At 36.1% G+C, this 17754-nt stretch overlaps 1 protein-coding gene across 1 annotated transcript in view; it reads right to left on the minus strand.

The window, feature by feature from the left end:
* Nucleotides 1–1186: 1186 nt before the first annotated feature.
* SCAMP1 (secretory carrier membrane protein 1) overlaps nucleotides 1187–17754 on the minus strand; it is a 41523-nt gene continuing 24955 nt past the window's right edge. Inside the window, exons 3-9 of the mRNA XM_074569962.1 lie at nucleotides 15799–15897; nucleotides 15414–15525; nucleotides 11675–11803; nucleotides 8475–8634; nucleotides 6863–6964; nucleotides 4833–4950; nucleotides 1187–3017 (exon numbers count right to left, since the gene is read on the minus strand). Of these exons, the coding sequence (XP_074426063.1) occupies nucleotides 2853–3017; nucleotides 4833–4950; nucleotides 6863–6964; nucleotides 8475–8634; nucleotides 11675–11803; nucleotides 15414–15525; nucleotides 15799–15897 (885 nt within the window). The 3' untranslated portion in view covers nucleotides 1187–2852. The remainder of the gene's footprint in view (nucleotides 3018–4832; nucleotides 4951–6862; nucleotides 6965–8474; nucleotides 8635–11674; nucleotides 11804–15413; nucleotides 15526–15798; nucleotides 15898–17754) is intronic.

Below are 17754 nucleotides of genomic sequence, written 5' to 3' on the forward strand. Positions count from 1 at the left end.
AACTATACAAAGCAAACAGCCAGGAAAAAAGTTTTTTTTTTTATTCTATTACACTGTGTTAATACAATAAATATACAAAACTTCTGAACTACTCAGACATGCAACAGAGGGACAGAAGAAGTGCATTTGTACAGAACCGTGACATTCACCAGGATGGCAGAGCATTGTTAGTAATTTACAAAATATACAAACATCCCTCAGATAAATAAAACTGACTCCTAAATTACAGATCAATGACTACTGACATTCCAGTGTTTAAACTTCGTACTTTGTACTAAATTTGCCACAATACTACAAAATGACAGCTTCAGTGGGTGCCATAACTCTGATATTAAGACAGACTGTAAAATCTAGTTTTCATTAGGTACAAAATATTTTAACAAGTATCAGCCTTCTGTTGTCAAAGCTAAACTCAAATTTCTCCCTCCCCTTTGGGCTGCAAAGTATCAGAGATTTCTGGTTTAAACAATTCACATGAAACTGAACCTTGAATTTCACTTAGGAGGTTTAAATCTGTTCATTCAACCCATGACATTAGAAATCCACACTCCCTATACACAGAACATTAAATTGTTTTCTCAAAAACCTTTAAACATTTTGGGGAAAAAAAATATCTACCTGCCAAATTCAGGTTTTATTCCTACTGGTTTTTTCCATAATATATTCTGGTAATGTATGTTATTATGCCATCTTCAACTTAAATTGCAAGGATGATGTCCCTGGGACTCCTATCCAAGAGGTACCAAGAGAATTGCTTAAATTTAGATTTAAAAGTAGATTTTCTAGATACAACCCTCAAATTCAAAAGATTATGAAAAGAACAATCTTGGTATACAGCTCCTACAAAGGATGATGCCTGATCTCAACAGAAAATGGTGGCTTTTATCTGGAAAGCTTTTAATAACATTCCCACACAAATTCAAGTTCAATGCTTGCATGTCCACTAGTATGAAATTTTAGAGCCCCTATTACACAGAATATTTAAATTGGTTTTAACTTCTATGATGCAGAGAACATTTAGAAGCGAGTATATTCGTTAATATGAACTTCAGCATAGGTGAAACTACGACATTTATCCAAATTCAAGTTGGATTTAAAGAAATTATTGAAAGAAAGGAGACTAACAGGGACCTCATGCTAACAGTACAATACTGATGCAGGGATTAAGCCAGGGGTTTTATTTTTTGTAATGCTCTTCTGTTATTATGAATACAGTCTAGTGAACAAGAACCTATGAAAGTCGTTCCACATTCAGAACATGGAGGTGCCTCAGAATTTTATGCTGTCTTACTAAAAGGGATTTACTTTAAGAGATGAATTAATTTCGGCCACAGAATATACTTACAGGTTGTGGGATGTGGTCCTTCCTGTTCTCATTTCTAAAACAGAGCTTGAAAAAACAGCCCAAGTATTGTGCATAAGACTCATGAGGCAATCCAAGAACATAAATAGTCTTTCAAAGGAGAGAAATGTGATGTTATACTAAGACCTGATTATGTTCTAGAGTATTATGATGGTATGTACCATTATGGATTGTTCAGTTCCACAGCACCAATTTAACCTCTTAGGCATCCGGTTCAATGAGTTAAAATTTAACTTTGTTTAAAATGAAGATTTCTCATTTTTCCAACTCAAAATAGTTTAAAAGCTTCCCCCTCCCAGCTTAGATCACATCACAGAGATGGCTGAGTTAATGTTAAAATGAATTAAAGTATCTGTTAAATGCCTTTGCTTAAAAAGCTTGGTTTTAGACAATATTTCTGTTAGAAAATTAAATACTGTATATTTAGGGTTTTGGACAAGCAGTAAACAGAGTGGCTGACTAGGCTAGAGATAGATTTAGTACCACTGTTAAACACAAATCTACACTTAAAAAAAAAAAAAAAAAGCCCCAAAAAATCCCAAACACAACAAAAATACCACTGCATGTAGAAGAGGGAAGGGGGGCAAGAAACTAGTGTTCTAAAAGTCAATATTGGTTTCTTTTCCAGCAAAATTATTATCCCAAGACATGAATACTGAACTTAAAAATAGCAAATATATAATCATTTAGCTCTGTGATTGAAACCATCAGTTAACTCCCTTAAACTGTACACTGCATTACACATTCTATTACAGAGAATGTTTATGCACCATAGTCATTTCTCACAGGTAGAGAATACTCCATGAAAATAGATACAAACGCACGCTATAATTATAAAGTGGAGCAGGTAAATTCTGGACCAAAACACTATTTTAACAAGATCAGATAACTCAACAGTATTCATGCAAGCTTACAGATTCATATCAAAAGACTTATCCTAAAAAAACCCCAAGAAAAGAATTTATAGTATCTACCCTACTTGTATTTGTCCTCCAGCAGCTGCTGAAATTGCAAAAGCAGTAGCCAAACCTAACTTTCTACATCTCTCAGTCTACCCCACTTCTTATACTACAAATAGGAAAAAAAGTTATTATGAAGAAAAAGAATTGATCCAAAGTGCTTTCCTGAAGTTAAAAAAATACCGGAGTGAACCACTAAAAAACCTTCCAAATACTTAATACATTTATTTTATCATTATATGCCACAATTCATTCTCAGGCCAATTGTTGAAATAATTTATCCCCTGTAAAATATGGAAGGCTTTATAGTCTAGAATTGCAACATCTCAAAGAAGGGCAAAGAATGGTTATCTTTTTAAAATAAATAAATTTGTAATAAAATAAACCAAACATTTCCCATTTTACCCATGCACAGCTGCAGAAGAGACAAACATGCTGTGTGAATTTTGATCTAGGCTTTTAGGGAATATAGTAAGTGACTCCAAAATAAAGTACAATTGGAGAGAACTGTGATCACTTTTTATGTTTCCCTACATTCGGTTACCCTTGAACGCGTTTTGAGCTGCACTGGTTGCTGCTGTTGATGCAGCGTTAGCTGCAGCCGTTTGTACGGTTTTGTTGGACATCACTCCTGTTGCAAACTCCTGCTGCGCTTTCTCAAAACTAGCACCAGTCGTGCGGTAGAGACCATGCACCTGGGGAGGTAGAAAAGCAGTGAAAAAACAGTGCTGAACATTCCACTTCATGGCAGACTAATAGCAAAGTCTCAAACACAAAGCGAAGTTGTCTGGTGCGGAAATCTGGTTTGCTCATGTGTTTGGGGGGATTCAGAAATGAGTAAATGAACTTTTTTCCCCACAAAACCTACAACTTTTGATTGCCCTGCTGCACAAACAGTTTGACTGTAGGAATACCTGTAACCTTCTGCAAGTTCAGAGGGGTCTTATAGGTGTTTACTAAAACGTGTGTGGTATCTATCTACTGAAATAACATATTTAAATACACAAACAGGCTGCATCCTTAGCATAATTCAGGGCTCATAGATTGCAATAAATATCTTCTGTCTCAATTTGTATACAACTTGTCGTACTCATTAAAAGAGTTCGTAAGGGTGCATTACATTAAAAAAAGCATCAGGAAACAAAACCAAAAAAGTAGTTTTGATTTCAGTTTCAATAACATTTTGGTGAGCTTTTTTCCACATCAATTTTTAGAAAAATTTTAATTTCTCTGATTGATATGGTTACAAGAACAAGCAAAGCTATGATTGAATATTAAAAAATACAAGATATCCTAATAATGCAGATATGTATCTGCTAAGCTAGTATGATGACCAATAGCTCTGCACATTAAGCAGAGGTATTAAACAATATGATTTACAAACACTCTAAACAATATGGCGTATAATCTCTACTACAACAGAAAACCAAATCCTGAGTAACTTCCAGTTACCTGAGCATTAAAATTAAAATGCTATTTCAGACTCGTATTCAATCAAGTCACAATAAAGGTGTCAAATAACATTGCAAAGACATTTTCATTCAAGTGTAGCAGGAAAATTAATTAACATTTTTCTTTGTTATAAATGTCACTATTTCTCATCCATAAAGATGCAACAGGTCACATCTGAGTATGCAGGTTTTTGAAAAGAATCCAGATGCATACGGTAGGAAAAGTGCAAAAAAATGCTCCACAATACATTTTTCTTGCTCGTTTCTTTCTCCTGTATCTGAGTATTTATGCAGAAAACAAATAAGGAGAAGGGCCATCTCCGCAATGCTTACAATTTCTAGCTTACTGTAAGTAAGCCAGGAGAGTTTGGGTATGTGAAAATCTTTAAGTGTAATTGTAACTGAGGTTGAATTATTAGAATTGCCAGCACATCATCATCAGAATTCTCAGTTACATTTAATCTAAACAACAATAAAAACTTAGGTCTTGCGAATGGAAATTCACAAAAAGGAACCAAGGGAAAAAAACATCTTTCTTTGAGCTTTTATGCTATGCAATCATTAATTGACCATAAAATGATAAAATAATATAAGCAGAGAAATGAAAATCCCTTTCTAAGGTGCCAGGCATCTCCCTCTTCTATTGATTTTAATGGAAGTGCTTTTGCTAAGAGCTGAAACCTACCAATCATTTGAATCACACCTCACTCCGCCTGATGAATCACCACAGATTTGAAAATTACAACCTGGCATCTACAGGTACAATCATTGTGTCCAGTGCATTCACCTACCCTTTCATTGTGGGTTTACCTCCCAATTTCTCATATTCAGAGCTATCCTTCCCCCTTTTAGTTTGCAGAAAATACATGCATTGTACAAACGGCATTTTGTAACTCCACAACAGTATAAGCAAAAAAGTACAGTTGTTAATACATAAGGCACACCCCCAAGAATATCATTTAATCTCCATTACTTTGTGAGAGAGCACCCCTCTCATGCAGGAAAGCAAAATCCAGGTCAAACAGAGGAAACAGAAGCAGAGAATAATATGTAACTTACCTTTTTAAACATAACTAAGGAGATAACAGCAGATGCTGTGAAAAGTGCAGCTATGACTATCATCATAATGCCAACAGGAATACTCTTATTAAGACCAGTAAGAGACGAAATCCACCCACTGAAAGAAAAGACAAACTTTACTAGCACGGCACATGAACCATTCAACCACAGGTATCCATATCAAGGGAAGCTTTATAACCTCGTTCTGTTCCACTGTGAATATTTTTGAAGTCATGGGGATTTTACATAAGCATATTTTGGTTCTATACTAAGCTTTTAGAGCTTTCTGTTTTTCCCAACACATGCAGTGAAACTATACAAAAAATTGTAGTAAAAATGATTATCCTTGAGCAGAACTGTGAAAACATTAAGAGAGTTGCTCATCAACTTTTGGGGATTTTTTTGTCATACTGTCATTTCAGACCGATTTAAGACTACACGATTTTGTGGAAGACAATATGCCCCTAAAAAGATAGCTTTTAACTCCTTTAAATATAAACCAAAAACATGCCCCATGCACGCAGCTTCTATGTGGGAAGACTCATTTAATTGTATCCACACAGTGATGGTTTCTCAATTGATGTTAATATGATAGTTTTTTTAAGTAGATAGGATCAGATTAACTAATAGAAAAGACTGCTGTATCAGTATGCACTTCAAACATTACACCATTCTTCAAAATTGAAACACCAACAGAAAAATACAGTATCAAACTTGCAACCACAAAAAGTAGGCTGCCTTAAGGAAAATAGAACATTAAGATGGAAAAGATTCTTCCACAGGAAAAAAAAGCAAAAAGTTTCTGTAAACCTGAACAACCTCAAAACATTCCTCTACCTTTTTCAAATTGCTTTGATATCCCTTACGTCCAACTGGACACTATCACAAAACTCAAAAATACAAACTGTAATTAGCATTTTCTGATAATTATTTATTGCTAATAATCAAAAAATTACATTTTCTGATGTTATGAACATTTCTGATGCTCTTTTCATACCCTTTCCCCAGGTATCCTTAAAAGCACACTCCACATATGTGGAGAGCTGGCCCTCTAAAATACTTTTTTATTTTGTTAAAGTCAATCGATGTATCTATGAAAAAGCAATACAGCAGATTCGAGCGCAAAAAATAATAAAACAGGATCCTTCCTTACACTACAGTTCTAAAGCAATGCTGTTTTGTCTGCCTTATGTATGTTTGGAGGTTAGCAGGAAAAAGCACCAATACAGAGAAGTGTCACTATCCAACTACAGTGCTGCCAGTCACAGCTCTCCGTGCTACCACCTGGCTACTACAGACACATTTTAGTTAATTCCAGTTTGCTGGCTTCTTTTCTGAGGACGGTGACTGATTCCCAATAGTTTTTCCTCGTAAAATCTAAATATTAGATCTCGAAAGCTCAACTAAAAGATAATATAAACGAAAGCTTCATGTAAAAGCTTATATACTTAAAAGCAGCAACAACAAAAATCAACTATTACAGAACAAGGATCTGACTCGGACAAATTAGCTTTTCAAAGATATATCACTATATTCACCCAAATACATTGTTAACTCATTCTTCAAATTTTATGTATAAATTTCCTTAATAACTAGTAAGTATACTGATATAATTAGAAATAACTGATGATACAAAATAATATGCAAACAGTATATTATTGCTGTCTAAATTATATTTTTTTTCTCTAAGTTTTGCTTATGTCTCTACCTTAAATACAGAGCAAATAGCATCCCCACACACTACCAAAATAGAGGAGGTAATGTATAAAAGAATAGTTCAAAGTGGTTTACACTGAAGGATAAAATTTTGACCAGCCTAATAACAGAAGTACCTGACAATCTTGGGCTGCGTTTCACCCACTTTTCCAGTTAAGAGCACTCCAAAAATGCTTTTTTTGAGTGCTAAATTTAACAACTGACAGTGAGCACAAGATTTTTTTTTAAGAAAACACTCAGACTGCATTGCAGTTGCTCTGTCAAATATGAGTGTCTCACAGACAGTACAATGCTACAGCAAACAGAATACTCACCAATTTCCCCATCTTTGAAATCCTGCAGCTTGAAGTACGTGTACAGCAAACTGACAGATATATACAAAGAAGAACACAAAGAACCTGAATGAACTGTCACTCCTGAAAGAAGGGGGAAAAAAGATTAAAGCAACCAGGAAATTAATGACTTTTTGCAAATACTGTAGTACCAATATAATTATTTTTTCTGTGATAACTAGAGGAAAAGTGATTGATTTATTTATTTATTCATTCATTTCATTTATTGACAGTGACCTGAAGTATCGGTAATTCTGTGGGTTTGTAGAGTGTTTATTTAAAAGAGCTGTTCCTTCTTTAATATAGTCTTTTTGTCACCTGCACCTCTAACAGAGGTGAGAATAGCAGCACAATACTATTCCTTAGTGTTCTGTTCAGGCCTCTTAGACTAAATGTAGAAGTTTTGCTACAATACATGAAGAACAGAATTCTGGTCCACTTTCAGACTGAAGTTCACAGTGCTGGCAGGATAGGAAGAAAATATTTCACTTGTAAAAGGAAATAAAATCTATTATGGGATTACTGAAACATAGTGCAGACCAGAATACTGAAGCAGCTGTTGCTTGAAAGCAAGTATACAAAATAGGTTTGCTGTTTAAATTAATAAAATGCCAGCCTGACAAATACTGAAAGTTAAAAAACCAAACCAAAACAAAAAACACACACAAAAGAAAACCAAACCAAATATGGTATTAGTATGCCTTTTGTACAGGCAAAATCTCAAAGACGACCTCAACTTACTACTATCAAAACTAATGATCGTATCATATGCTTGCCACCAGAGTTGTAAAGAAAGCAGAAATCACCTTCTTAAGTCACAAAACCAGATTTTGACATTAATAGCTCTTCCTGCAGAAACGAGTTTATTTCTATTTATTCAACCAGTTCATCTCAGTAACTATTTCATTTTCAGATGAGCAACTGACAGAAAGTTGAATATGCAAGTAGTAGTTTTCCAAACAATCAAATATTCACTTAGACAGGCTATGGATTTACTAAAGAGCAAATGTAAGTTAAACTATATGATTGCTGAAAGACGTGTGGGTGCAGCAGTATTTCTTCGGTTAGCAAAAAGACACTTATCTCCTTTAGTCTAAAGGTTACGCTTAACTGCAATTTCTGGCCATCAGTCTTTCTCTACAAGAATTAGTGTATTTTAACTGAGAATATCCTGAATCACTTTAATGTAAAAAAAAAAAAAAAATCCCAGGACTGTACTGAAAGAATACAGGATTTAGAATATCTACATGTTGATTTTCACAAAAAACCTACTTTTTTCTCATTTTGGTGTGACGGGATAGAGATTAAATGAGAATTTTCCTTAAAATTGTTATCAGCCCAATACAAAGTTAAATATTTCCTACAAATATTTTGTCAATGGTAGAAGCTATAAATACTTCAAAGGATATTCCATGATATTCCTGACTATTGCCATCTATGTTTCAAATACAACAACTGAATTAATGGCAAACGTACTACTTGTGTCTACTGAAAGCATATTAAAGGATTATCATACTGATAATCAAGCAAATTCTGGAATGTTAATGCATTTCAACAAGTTTTTAAATATCCTAAGTCAAGCTGAGGTTGTTACCTGAAAGCTCCATAAAGTGGTCTGTACCAGCAGACGAAAGAACAAGGGGTAAAAAGCAAGAACCAGAGAATACTCAATCCAAAATCAACCCCTCGCGTAGCGTCAACGTAAAACCAGGCCAAACATCCAAAGATATTAAGAAACAGTGTCACTGTATGGACTGTAAAAGCAAAAGCAAAATAGGCTTAAGTAGATTATATTTATACAATAAATTATTACAACTGTTAAAGTAATACCCAAACTGAGCATTTTTAAACAAAACATCAGCATAATGACAATAAATCAATACCCTCAGCAATAAGATGATTTTTAGAGTTTTCTAACTTTCAGGCAAACCCTGTAATTCACAAGTAAAGTACTGAACATGAAAATTCAAGTACTGTCAGATATATGGTGAAGGAAAAAGTCCTATAATAAAAAGAAAATATTTTCAAACTTAAAATAATAAAGAGTTTTTGACAGCTGCAATAATTGATACTTTTTCTACAGTAACAACTGGATACAGATATTTAAGACTACTGAATATTTTTTGAGAAAGCTTATAAATGATATAAAATGCATCACAAATTTAGCACTGTACCCATTCTAATTTGAAAATAAAGATTTCAAAAACAATCTTTCAATTAAAAGCTCTTTGTCTTCCATGTGATAAAGCAAAAAAAAAACAAAGCCACTTAGTAAAAACGTTTCTTCCTTCTCCAAGTGACAGAGAAGCTAATGAGGAGAGGTGCCGTGCTGGACCTTGTTCTCACCAACAAGAAGGGGCTGGTGGGGAATGTGAAGCTCGAGAGCAGCCTCGGCTGCAGTGACCGTGAGATGGTGGAGTTCCAGATCGTTAGGGCAGCAGGGAGGGTGCACGGCAAGCTCACTACCCTGGACTGGAGAGCAGACTTCGGCTTCTTCATGGATCTGCTTGCTAGAGTACCACGGGATAAAACTCTGGAGGGAAGAGGGTCTCAAGAAAGCTGGTTTATATTCAGGGATCACTTCCTCCAAGTTCAGGAGCAATGCATCGCAGTGAAGAGGAAGTCAGGCAAAAATGTCAGGAGGCTTGCATGGATGAACAAGGAGCTCTTGGACAAAGTCAAACAGAAAAAGGAAAACTACAGAAGGTGAAGGCAAGGAGAGGCAGCCTGGGAGGAATACAGAGTAATTCTCCAAGCAGCCAGGGATCAGGTCAGGAAAGCTGAAGCCCAGATAGAGTTAAATCTGGCCAGGGCATCAAGGGCAACAAGAAAAGCTTCTATAGGTATGTCAGTGACAAAAGGAAGACTAGGGAAAATGTGTGCCCTGTCTAGAAGGAAAAGGGAGAGCTAGTCACCTGGGACATGGACAAGGCTGAGGTATTCAATGAATTTTTTGCCTCCATCTTCACTAGTAAATCCTCTAGCTACACCACCCAAGTGGCAGAAGGCAAAGGCAGACACTGGGAGAATGAAGAACTGACCACGGTAGGAGAAGTTCAGGTTTGAGACCGTCTGAGGAACCTGAAGGTGTACAAATCCATGGGACCTGATGAGAGGCATCCATGGGTCCTGAGGGAACTAGCGAATGAAGTTGCTAAGCCCCTAGCCATCATATTTGAGAAGTTGTGGCAGACTGGTGAAGTTCCCACTGACTGGAAAGGGGGAAATATAACCCCCTTTTTTAAAAAGGGAAAAAAGGAAGACATGAGGAGGTTCTGGAAGAGGAAATAAAATGTAGGGTAGAGCAGCAAGCAGAAGCAGGCTGGTTTGCTATGGTAGTAAGTGCCTCCACTGAAGAAGTATATGAATGCTTCTAATGAAAAATGAGCCAAACCATGTAGATACAATCCTGGGAAAGAACAGTCACAAAGACTGATTCAACAGCCAGCCCTACGGCACAGAGTTTTGCACTCAATCTTTTTTTTTTTCCTGAAATAGATTTTGTCTTTCTTTTCCTTTATTATGCCCTTCTCCTTCCTTCCTGAGCAATCCCTAAGTCAGAGAGTACTTAGAGCTAAAGAAGTAAAAGAGCAATAGGACTCAGTTAAAACTGTCCATCTACCTAGAAGAAAATCTGTTATCTTAGTATAAAAGCACAACTCCTATGTATTTTGATCAGAACTCTTCAGAACAGTCCTGCAAATGGCCGTAATTAGTAACTATCCTAAAATTTTGGAGTACTTGACCTTAGATTACATATAAATCTTAAATATCTGCCAGAATTTATGAGAGTGACTAGTCACACATTCCAGTGGATTTAGCTGCTTATTTGAAGATTAATGACCCAGCAATGAATATAGAAAACTGTGGACTATAATGAGGTGGAATTCACTTGATTCAATGCTGACTGCTCATTTTATATGTTTCAATTATGTGGTTCAATCACAGTAATAAGATTACCAGATTAACAGGTAAAATTATGGAGATTTGCTAACTAAATATGAAGTCCTAAAAAAAATACAGAAAAGTTCTAAAATTCACATTCCCTTAGTATGCTAAAAATATATTTAAGGCATCAAAGCACCTAAGTCTTTGGAATTTCCTCAGTCTCAGAGTAATTGTTAGGCTCTCATCACACTGCACAAGGCAGAAGAAACAAATGTTGTGGCATTTGTACATTTGGTTCATCCAGCAGTTCTCCAGTCAAAACACAGCACCTGAATGAGGGCGAAATTAACCCCACAAAGATGGTGTAGAGCATTCTTGGTATACAAAGGATAGTTTTAACATGGACTGATTCTTCAGCTGATTTACTTTACACTATTTTTTTAAATAGACTAAAATTATAGTACGTCTTCACTAAGGACTAAAAACTATATTAAACTACATAAAACTATATATATTATAGCAAATGGATGTTATACTTCTCAAATTCACAAATCTATTAACATTGATTGTGAATGGTATTTCTTAATATATAAACTGACTTTAAGAACAGTAGAATTATTTTTAAGGTAATAAATGTTCAAAGCTCATTTTACAGCAAGAGAGATACTTAAACCAGAAAGCTGCAATATAGTAGAACCAAACTGCCTTAGGATTATCCTCCTCCATTTTTTCTGTGGAAGTTTCTATGAAATAATTCAGTACTTTAAAAACTGAAACTAACAAAAAGATTTCACTTCAACATTTGACTTCTGGATTTAAAACAATTTCTCACTACAGAGGTTGCAAAAGCCAAAGGTAGCAAGTTTAAACAGGCACTTTGTTTTTTTCTTTTAAAAAAATACTTACACATCCACAAATAGTACATAATCTTTACTGTCTTCTGGAATTCTACAGGAATGTCTACAGAAAAGTCCTGGTAGAAACAAGGACCTACTGGAAAATTCTCAGGAAGAGGTGGCCAGTTGTTTTTTCTACCTGCAAAACAGGAAAAAAGGAGCTTTATAATACAGTTTTAATCTCTGTATACTAGGAAGTGATATGCACTTGAACTTGTTCAAATTGTTTTATGCATGAGTTTCACAAGCGCATGGATAACTTGGGCTACGAAAACCCAGGAATTTTATCAGCAATCTTCACACAATACTGAATATAAATTTTGGAAATAAAATACAGTGAAGTGCAGACAGATTAAGAAAAGTACGATATTTTGTCTATGTAAAAGACTAAGCAGGCATCTGATGGTTCCTATAAAGTAATGAGAAAAGTGTTTTGCTTCACAAAACAAGCAAATACGGGCAGAGTTCCTTGACTTTTAAATGCACATTTCCCTAAAATCCCACCATACTCACATACTTTGTTGAACACAAAGATTGGGGACTGAAAAGCATTCTTCATTCTCAGAATCCTAATATTTTTAACACCAGGCTATCTCCAACACTTTGAACTACTTCCCAATATAGTTTACAGTCAAAGCTTTACCTAAAAGCCCATAATCCTCAAGAAAGGCAGCTACTGAAATGGTCTAAACTACTTTTGTTACAAGAAGATACCCTACAGCACCACTGTATTTTGATACACTTGCGCGACAGAGTGAGGACACCACAAAGGACACAGTATCAGACACTGGATTTCCTGTACGCTGATCCGCTCACAGGCTAGAGTGTACATTCTGCTGAACACAAGTCATACCAAGCACAGACTCAGAGATTCAACTGAGATAAGAACTACAACAAAACTTTAACATAGCATTTCAAATTCTGGATGCAAGAGATACATTAATTGCCATGTTCCAAAAGTGGAACTGAACTAGAGATTAACCTAAAGGTGCCTTTATTTGAAATTCTGACAAGGTTTTGCTTGCAATTTCTAACTTCAACCATATCTTTACTAGCAGTTCATCTAATAAGAAAACTTGCAAAGCCTACATACTTGCATTATTTCTTATTTGTTTCCCTACTCAGACAAGATGAAGCCGTCAGTTCTGTCCAAACAGGTCCAAAGCACTGAGTATCTGTTAAGTTTTCTGCCTCTTAGCTGAATTTTTCACCAAGCCTTTCAGAGCAGGGGATTGGCAGAGGGAGCATACAGAAGGCAATCAAGTAAGATTTTCATCCATATTAAGAACTACTCAGGGATTTCTTATGTGGGAAATATCTGATAGTAATTCAAATCTTCATTCCACAGTATATAGTTTCAAGATAGAGTTCTGGAAAATTTCAGGTATCTTATAATAATTCAAGTTATTATTTAAGAATTGCATTTCATGTGCTTTCCCACTGCGCTGTTACAGGTTTCAGAATTTTCAACTAAGACTGAAAGACAGCTTGGTGAGATGGTTTGAGATCAAAAACAAAGTGGTGTTTTTCTAAATACGCTTTGGATACTCATATTCCAAGACTTTACCTTGATAAGCAAAGAGCTATCTCAGAGCTATTTCATCCAACACAAGCTACCACCTCAAGGTCTACTAACATAACTTCAGTGGCATGCCTACGCTATGAATGCAGATTCAAACTAGCTTCATGCAAGCACAGAAAGGGATTTTGTGCATGCCCAAAAGAACTAGCTGCAATAGGAAGCAGCACACTTCAATTAGCTCAAATGCAATGTTGCACAGTACCTGAGCAGAGAAGACCAAAGGCATCAAGCTGAGCTGACCTACCAGCTTGAACATTTTTCCACTGTAGTCAACTGCATATGACAGTGTCCTAGATGTGCAGCCAGCATCTTAAATTGAATGCAAATAGCGAGAGTATTGCAAAAGACCCTGTCCTCTGATCAGGACAACTCTACAGTGTTTGTGGAAGGAGTTCAAATGACTGTGCAAAAGAAAAAAAAAAATCAAAAGGAAAAGAATATTTTTCCCCTCAGTCACAATATACAATTCCTGATTTGCAGCACCTTTTACACAGTTTTTTGGTTAAAAACTAGTATCTTCTTTAAAGCTTTAAGAGCTCTCTTTTCTCTGTTCATCCTTGCTAAAGAATCCTTTAGATTCTTCATCGATTCTTCAAGCACTTTGATGTGAACAAGTGCAACCTAATAAGAAATACCCATTTTATAAATATCCTGAAACATGCATGGGTTTTCAGAGTTATGTTTCCTAAGATACAGATGAACAAAACTGTCCCTAAAGCCTGGAAGAGAAAAGTAATCAATTCAGACCATCAATAAAAGTTAGTGAAATTAGAAGGACAATACATGGAGAAGGAAATGAAAAAACAAAAACAAAAACAAACAAGCATAAAAATCATTATCTGGGAGAACAGGTACAGAGATTTAATAGATTGGAAAGAACAAATATTGAGACAATAAAAATGGTTTAATGAAGGAACAGTATCACCACGATTCTTCTCCTTAGAAGAACAGCAATTCCCAATCACAGATTTTAGCATATGACAGGCACGTGACTGCTCTCCACCTTCCTGAGGAGGAGAATTGGAGAGGGAGGTGCTGATCTCTTCTCCCTGGTATCCAATGATAGGAGGCACGGGAATGGTTCAAAGCTGCACCAGGGGAGGTTTAGACTGGACACAAGGAAGCATTTCTCTACTGAGAGGGTGGTCAAACCCTGGAACAGGCTTCCTAGAGAGGTGGTCAATGCCCCAAGCCTGTCAGTGTTTAAGAGGCATTTGGACAATGCCCTTAATAACAGGCTTTAACTTTTGGTCAGCCCTGAAGTGGTCAGGCAGTTGGACCAGATGTTCATTGTAGGTTCCCTTCCAACTGAAAATATTCCATTCCATAAAATTCCCTGAGAATCTGAATTACTAAGCAATCTGGAATTGTACCACTGCATATTCAAAAAAACCCAGCACATGTGGAAATAAAACAGCCAGAATACCAGATCCAAGTGTGAAGACAACACAAAGTCAACCTTGCACACAGTGTTTTGTGTTTAGTTTTGGGTTTTTTTCTAATTTCAGTCTGAAGTTCTTCCTTTTGAAAAGGAGTATTCCCATAGATCTACTCCTAGCAGTAGAAGTAGTTAAAAGGATGTAGATCTTCTCATTTGTAAAAACGCTGTACAAAAACTAATGGTTTTGCACAGCATACTTACAGTTTGTGGCAAAATGAGATGCTGATCTTGACTATGGGTTCCAAAGCATCATATGAAAAATGAATAAAAGATAAATAATAGATCTTTTGCTATTTGCATAGAATATTACACCTGTAACATCGCAAAAGATAAGAAAACATTTCAAAACAGTAAAGTTCTACAGATACAAATACTAACAGAAGAGAAATCAAAGAGATGTTACTTATGAAGGTACTTTTACTACTTCTCAAAATGCTCCATTTCTATTCAATAGTATTACTTAGATACTAACCTATAATAAAAATAGCTCATAGCAGACAGTAACAAGTAACAGAAGCCACATTTAAAATTTTTACAGTGAAAATCTGCACAGGGCAGGCCAGTTTTTATTCACTGTATGCACTGTCTCAAGGGAGATAAACTTTCTTTTCCTGAAGAGTTTATAAAAATCCCTCTTTGATCCATTTCACAATTTTACTGTAAACTAAAATAGTTTCTACGAAAAAGTGAAATTTCTGCAATTTAAAGTATTTTTTTCATGCATACCCCCCTGCTGATTGAGACTCTGCATTTCCCTTTCTCTGCGATCTAGTTCAGCTGCTTTTCTTTCCAGTTCTTCTTGACGCTTTAGCAGTTCTGCCTGGGCCAAGGCATGCTCCTGAACAAAACAAGCACTGTTAGATATTGATAAAAAAATATAAACACAAAATAAATATTTCAAGTCCGTTTTCTATAATTAAGCATCCCCAGTTATGGATGAAGACTGACATAATATTGCATGAATTCATGCATTAACCAATTACTTAAAGGCAGTTATAATTTTCATAAATCATTAGGAAAGCAATGCTTATTTATAAAAGACATTACTCCAGAACTGTACTTAAAAAATTATAATTAAAAGGAACACAGGGCCTGAAAGTTACAGACAAACCTTTGCAATTTGTGTGTAAGCAGGTGGTTCTTCTGTTGGTTTCATTATTGCTGGCTGGGTACTGGGTACATTAGGCATTTTCACATTTCCTGGAGGAGGCTAAGAAAACATGAAACAATTATAGGAAAACAGTTTCCTCTTCTAATAAACATCTTTTAATTAACTCTGTAAGAACCAATCTAGTTGTTTTAAAGGAAGTGCTACTGGTAAACTGAAAATTTGATATGCTACCTGCAATATTTATAACCTTTAGGAAAAAGAAGTTAACTATATTCCATGGTGCAGTGTTCTGCTTACTTGTTTTTACACTGCACTACTTGCCTTAATCACACATGGAATTTTAGGGATCAGTAGAAAGTAAACAGAATTTTAATTTTGTTCAGACATGATATGAGTAAGGACAGTTACTGTTTAAGAGAGGTGAAGATTTTAACAGTGATCTATTCATATACTGAAACATGATGCCATTTATGAGTAATGTCTTCCAGAACTTTCTACTTAACAAAGGCCTATATCACCTGGATAACTAGAGAAGCAATATACCATATTAAATTCTCAAATTCAAGATCCATAATCTACTGCTTAACTAGTCCACCAGTATGTACCGTAGTATCTAGCTTCAAGTACCACTGGGAATTCATTCACTTGGTCACTACCTATAAGAACTCAACTTAGAATAAGCTTTTAGTAGCTCAGGTTTTTTCTTTTTTTGTTCTTTCTATTTTTAAATCCTCTCTTTCTTATTCCTGTTCATCATCATCTCTGACTTTCTGCACATCTCTCTACCATATACAATGTTAACCAATAGGTATGAAATAAAGGAAAAAAAACTACTGCCTAGATTGAAGTTATCAACTGAACTTTACCAAAGCAGATCAGTATAGCAAAACTATAATGTTCTTTTATTCCTAAATATGCTTGGGGGGAAACTACAATTCTTTGTGTAGAGCTTGCAACATGAAAGACCTCTGTTTTGTGATCTTGTAAGATGAGATATCAGAGAGGTCTCATTTATCAGAAACGCTCAGTGATTTAGGCTTCTCATCCTAGGAAAGATTACTCAGCGCTGTACGATGAAGACCACCAAAGGCTAAGTGCTGGGTCCTGCACTTGGGTCACAACAATCCCATGCAATGCGCTACAGGCTTGGAGAAGAGTGGCTGGAAGCTGCCCAGAGGAAAAGGACCTGGGGTGTTGGTCAACATCTGGCTGAATATGACTCAGCAATGTGTCCAGGTGGCCAAGAAGGCCAATAGCATCCTGGCTTGTATGAGAAATAGTGCAGCCAGCAGGACTAGGGAAGTGATCGTCCCCCTGTACTCAGCTCTGGTAAGGCCACACCTTGAATACTGTCTTCAGTTTTGGGCCCCTCACTACAAGAAAAACATTGAGGTGCTGGAGCATGTCCAGAGAAGGCCAACAAAGGTGGGGAAGAGTCTAGAGAAAAAAATCTTACAAGGAGTGTCTTAGGGAGCTGGAGTGGTTTAGCCTGGAGAAAAGGAGGCTGAGGGGAGACCTTATTGCTCTCTACAACTACCTGAAAGGACGCTGTAGAGAGGTGGGGGTCAGTCTCTTTCCCCAAGTAACAAGTGACAGGACAAGAGGAAATGGCCTCAAGTTGAGCCAGGGGAGGTTTAGATTGGATATTAGGAAAATGTCTTCACCGGAAGTGTTACCAAGCATTGGAACAGGCTGCCCATGGAAGCTGTTAAGTCACCATCCCTGGTGTAGACATGTTGCTTAGGGCCATGGTTTACTGGTGGACTTGCAGTTTTAGGTTAACAGTTGGACTCAATGCTCTTAATGGTCTTTTCCAACTTACACGATTCTATGAAGCTGGTTAAAGACAGTTAATACTGCTGTTCCTTATGTTGGAGCATTCTGTGGTAAGGAAAAAGGCCTGTATAAGAACTCCTACAAAAACTAGACAACCATCAAGAGTCTTACCATCTTCTG

The sequence above is a fragment of the Larus michahellis genome, chromosome Z (genome assembly GCF_964199755.1).
Source record: "Larus michahellis chromosome Z, bLarMic1.1, whole genome shotgun sequence".
In the NCBI taxonomy this organism is placed as follows: Eukaryota; Metazoa; Chordata; class Aves; order Charadriiformes; family Laridae; genus Larus; species Larus michahellis.